Genomic DNA, 5,335 nt, shown 5'->3' on the forward strand with positions numbered 1-5,335 from the left:
GGAGGGGCTGGAGGCGGCGGGACTAGGGCCGGAGGCAGGTGGGGCCTTCCGCTCGGGAACCTTGGGACCGGCCCAGTCCGTTCTCGGGAGCCACTGTGAGTCGCCATCGCACTTCTTGAACCTCAGCCTTGGAGTCACGGAAATCGCTGAGCAAACAAAGCCCTGGAAATCCGGCCAAGACTCCAGGGCCGATCCCGCGCTGGAGGGTGACCAAGGGGCCCCATGAAGACGGGCACTTTTTGGGCGCTCACCTGGCCCCACCTGGCCAGGAGGGACCTCGCAGAAGTCCTGCGATGATTTCGTCTAAAGTCTCTTGGCGCAGTGACCGCCCCGCCCACACATGCAAATGCCTGGACAATCACAAGCAAATCAGACCTTGAAATCCATCTGCCGCATTTGACAGGCTCTCACTGGAGCGGGTACTGCGGGACCGAAGACACAGGGTCTCCATGGAGGTGGCTGTTGGGCTGGGGGTCTCCCCACAGAGCTGCTGGGGTGGGATGGTGAGGACGTCTCCATCATTGAAACTGGAACTTTAAAAAACAAAGAACTGGAATTCAGGTGTTTGGAGGCCTTGGGGATGCTAATACTCCTGGACCTTCAAGGACTGGGCAGGATCCTGGCTACAGTCTGTACCCATATTCTGTGTTGTGCTTTGTGGCCATCTCCCAGTAGTGACGGGTCCATTTCTGGGTCTACATCTGGGTCCCACATGATGACCAAATGCCGGCTCTGCCCAGGGCCACGACTGCATCAGGACCCAGGTCCAGTCTGTGTCTTGGGCTTCCCACCTCCCCCGGCCCCTTCACCCCAGCCTGATGCCCAGCCGAGGCCAAGTGCACGCCTTGAGCGGGAGATACCACAGCGCAGTGGTGCCACCTGGGCACCAAGAAGCAGGCACAGCCACACCAGCCCTGTGCTGAGTTCACAGCGGCAGCTGCTTACCCCCGACAAAGGTGCCTGTGATGAGCAGAGTGACTTCCGGTCTCCTCTGCGCCGCATACCACCGGAGGACTTACTGCAGCACCGTCATTAATCCTGCAGGTCTGGTGACGTCCCCCTCCATGGGGCTAGGGCCTGCACCCGTCCCTGGCCTCAGCTAGCTGCCCTGTGGACCCTGTGACTCCATGTCACACGATGAGGCAGTAGCGCTACCAAGAATGCCCAAATGGCAATGCACACCAGCCAGCCCTCTGGAGCCCTCTGACTTGCACAGAGCAGAACACGAAGGCGTATGGGCCCAGCCTGGGGTAGGGTGGCTGGCCTGCTTGCCTGAGCCCCTGGAACTACTTTGAGGAAAATCCACTGAAAGTTGATCAAGGAGAAAAGCCAGGCGGCAGCCAGCGAGGCCCCCGGTGGCAGGGAAAGAGGCAGGGTCCAGCAGCCAGGCCTATGGACAGGTCCCTGCGGTGCAGGCGAACCATGAGCTTAAAGGCAGCAGAGGCCACAGCAGCCGTCTGCTGACGCCACAGAAGGGCTGTGGTGAGGGGCAGACAGCACCCCTTGATTGGTCATCCAGCACAGGTAGCCCACTGGTGGACAGACACGGGGCCACGCACAGTGTAAGGCTGGCACTATCCTGTTGCACACCATCCCTACCTAGTAGGCACTCCAGCAGTATGCCAGCACCAGCCCCCAGCTTGGCGATTCTACCCTCTCTGCACGGTCTCACCCAGCTCTCCGGGTCCCTCTCTAAGGCCATCAACCCCACATGGCTCTTGTGTTGTCCCCACAGGAAAAAGCCAACATTGGTCACAGGCTAGCTTTCTCCAGGCGCTCCTCCTGCTCAACATCACCCTTAAACTCCAGCCGATGAGCTGCTTGTGGGCATGGGGGTGGGGATGACCAACGACTGCCGGGCCCTGTGCCCCCTCTGCCTGCCTGCCTTTTCCTGGCATTTATGAGCACCAGCCTCAAGTACCTTGCTCCCCATCTCCCTCCAACTGGAGACGCCCACCATACCCCCAAGAATTGGAGAGAGGAGGGGGCAGTCTTAACCCCAAAGTGATGCAAGGAGGCTTCTCAAAAGATCGGCCCTTGCTCTGTGTGTGTACAAGGTCACCAAGGCTGAGGCTGGGACAAGCCTGCAGACCTGCTGTGGGTGAACAGCCTGGGGCACGTGCCAGGAGCCACAGTCTCAGGGACTCAGGGAAGAGATGGCCTCCCTCTCCCTCCCACGGGAAGCCCGCCGAAATGGCCTTTGACCCTTTCCCCTGACCTTGAGGAGGAAGGTCTTCCCCACAGACTGTCCCTGCTGTGTTCCCCTTGAGCGATCCGGTTGGTACTCAAACTGGCAAAGCCCTGAGAATGGGAGAGGAGGAGGAAGTCCCCCCACCTGTCCGCTTCTGGAGCCTCATGGGGTCCTCCACCCCTGGTGTGAGGCACTGACCGGGTGCCAACCACAGCCGCCTCCATGCGAGAACCAGGACCAGTGGGGTCAAAGGGCAGCAGGCAGCTCCCAGAGAGCAGATGGCACGGGGCTCCATGACCCACGGGGCCCGAGATTGGGGCCCACCCTCTCTCCTCGGACAAAGAGGACTTCCAGGGTCTTCAACACAAGGACACACACACACACACACACACCAAACGGTGGGAAAGGGAGGGGCCGCAGCACCTGGCGCATCAGTCACTAAGTCGCTTATTTAGCATTTATTTTTAAAATATATTTAAACAGCAGCAATCACTTCCAAAATGCAAAAAAAAAAAAATTACAATTTTAGAATAAAATTATGATGTTTATAATGCGAATCAGAAAGAACTGAAGGTACAACTGAGAATCAAATCCCACAGTACTGAGGGTGGCTGGAGAGCCCAGGGTCACTGGTTTGGGGTTCGGGCTGACAAGAGGTCCCAACCTGTGAGGTTCCACCCTTGTCACCCCCCAACTCCCCACTGATGAAGCCAGTGTCCTCTGGGTTAGAGAAGGAGAAGCGGCAAAGAGCTGGCCTTCTATGGAGGATTCCCAAACCGTCCCCCCACCAGCCAGGGACCTGCTAATCGACCTCCTCCATGTTGCTGTAGGTGGGGGCTGGGCGGTCCACAGGGGGGGCGAAGCGTTCAGGGGCTGTCCGCGTGGGGGCCACCTCGGGGGCCTGGCCAGGGCCTAGTCCCTGCAACAGAATATGAGGACAGGGTTGGGGGCTGCCCAGTGTGCTGCCTGGCATCCCTGGGTGCTGGCTCGGAGCTCCGGCACCCAAGGGAGGGCCCAGGGCAGGCGCAGACAGCAGCGCATTGAGACAGAGACAAGATCAGCCTGGACAGTCTCGCTTTATTAACACTTTAAGTACAGGAAGCTCGGGGGCAGGGCCAAGCCAGGCCAAGGTCAGAGCAGCAGGATGGTCAACAGCTGGATGGATACCCACCCTCGTTTGCTCTGCCCCTGCAGGAACCACAGACCCCTCTCCCTCCCGACACACACACTGAGGCCCGAGCCCAGAGCTGGTCCCCCAGAGGCAGGCGTGCCTGGTGAGCAGGCAGGTGGGCGGCTCACAGCAGCTGCCGGAGGCCAGCTCATCTCCAGCGACTCTGGGACACCAGAGGATAGAACACGTTGAGCACGAGGGCCACCAAGGCTGCCACGGTGCCCAGAACAAAGTACCGGAGGCAGCCCTCATCTGGGGTGGGGGGGCCGCATGGCGGGGGGCCCACCCAGTCCTGGGGCCCCCAGGGACCCCGGGGCGCAGGCCCCTCGGGCACCGGCTCCTCCGCGGCCTCCAGCTCCTGCCAAATCCGGGAAGCCTACAGTGTGCGGAAAGGGAGGTGGGGGTGACCCAGTGTCCCCGAGGCCCCTGGCCACGACACTCCCACCCAAGGTGACTGGTGCTGAACCCCGACGTCCCCGGTGAGGCCGCAGGAAGGTGAGCGGGCAGGAGCCACGGGGCCACTCGCAGGTTGTCTAGACTGAGGGTGCGAGGGCGACTCCTGACAGCATTCTGGCCTCGAGAAGATTTCCAATCAACGTGCCACTTGCGTGGCGGCCTGGGGCTGGGCTGGCCACCCACAGAGGACACTGGCTCTTGGAGGACAGAGCTGCAGCCCAGGGACCTCCTGGCTCCTCCCACATCCAGAGCCTGACCGCTGTCTTCGAGGGCTTCTCCGAGTGAGTGGAGAGGGCAGCAAGGAGGAGGCTAGCACAGGAGAGATGTGGCTGTGCCCACAAGCCAGGCCCTGGGCACCCAGGGACATAAGAGACAGAAGACCCTGAAGGCTCAGCAGAGATAGACGCTCACCTCAGAGAGGGCGACAGCCCCCCCGGCCATGGCAGCCAGGGCAGGCCGTGTCCTGAGGGCACGGCAATCACAGTGAGGGCGAGGGGCGGCATGGAGGTGGGGTGCGGGGGAAGGCGGGGAGGCCAGCAGTACAGTTAGTTCATGGCACTGCGCCCGGGAGCTTGAGCAGACACTGGCCTGTGCCCGTGGTGCCTATGTGCACGCCAATGGCCACTTGGTGTGTTGGTGTGTGCACCTGTGTCCCCACACCATGTGACCCTCTGGCTGAGGCTTCATGTGAGGGGACCCGTCTCCCTCTCACCAGTCCCAAGGCTGCAGGGGCCTATGGCTGGAGGAGAGGAAGTGGTGCCCCGGCCCCTCCCACCCATGAATCGGGCCCCACTAGCTTGCAAGCCTCCCCAGGCCTCACCTGGCTGGCAGCAGCCTCAGCTGCAGGGCCGAGGTCTGGGTGGCGCTCAGCGTGGCCTGCCCGGGGGGGTCTCTCCACAGGAGAGTTCCGCCGGCGGTAGAAGAGGACGTAGGCGTAACGCGTCACGACCTGGCTCTCGTCAACCGTTGTCACCGTGCTGTCATCAAACAAGCGCCAGCCTGCGGCAAGGTGGGGAGAGTGTGAGCAATCCTGCCCCCCCCCCCCCGCACCCCCACCTGTCCTGCTGGCCGCGTGCCCTCACCCACGTCGCTGCGCTGGCTGCTGCGGTCGTTGGGCAGGCGTGCACAGGCGGTGTAGTGGCCGCCGATCATGCCTCCGTAGTGGTTGATGACAGCGTACAGGTCATAGCTGGGCAGCTGCTCCTCCTTCTGGCCGATGCAGAACTTGCTCAGGTCCAGGTTCCTGTGGTCCAACCGGAGAGGTGAGAGAGGCCTCAGGTGCCTGGATGCCCACCCTGGCCCAGGCCCTCCGACCGTCACCAGAGCCCTTCGCTCACCGGACAGGGAACTCCACCAAGTCGTTGATCTTGTCGCGCCAGATGAAGCTGCGGAAGGAGAAGCGCTTGAGCTGCACGATGAGCACGTTGGGCAGGCGCCACAGCAGCAGCTGCTTGGAGGCCTCGCGGTGCTGCTTGCACTGCGGGCAGTACCTGGCGGGCACGGGGGACGGGGAGAGG

The 5,335-nt window shown here is 61.9% G+C and overlaps 1 protein-coding gene across 3 annotated transcripts in view; it reads right to left on the reverse strand.

The window, feature by feature from the left end:
• Positions 1–2,714: 2,714 nt before the first annotated feature.
• USP19 (ubiquitin specific peptidase 19) overlaps positions 2,715–5,335 on the reverse strand; it is a 23,033-nt gene continuing 20,412 nt past the window's right edge. For 2 of the 3 annotated variants that reach the window (XM_014538953.1, XM_014538955.1), the window contains 4 exons: positions 5,156–5,327; positions 4,901–5,061; positions 4,639–4,817; positions 2,715–3,110 (listed from right to left, as the gene is read on the reverse strand). In XM_014538953.1, the coding sequence (XP_014394439.1) occupies positions 2,994–3,110; positions 4,639–4,817; positions 4,901–5,061; positions 5,156–5,327 (629 nt within the window). In that variant the 3' untranslated portion in view covers positions 2,715–2,993. Of the gene's footprint in view, positions 3,111–3,248; positions 3,739–4,638; positions 4,818–4,900; positions 5,062–5,155; positions 5,328–5,335 lie in introns of those variants that run through there. The other variant, XM_014538954.1, reaches the window with a different exon arrangement.

This window comes from Myotis brandtii, unplaced genomic scaffold (assembly GCF_000412655.1).
Source record: "Myotis brandtii unplaced genomic scaffold, ASM41265v1 scaffold207, whole genome shotgun sequence".
Classification (NCBI taxonomy): Eukaryota; Metazoa; Chordata; class Mammalia; order Chiroptera; family Vespertilionidae; genus Myotis; species Myotis brandtii.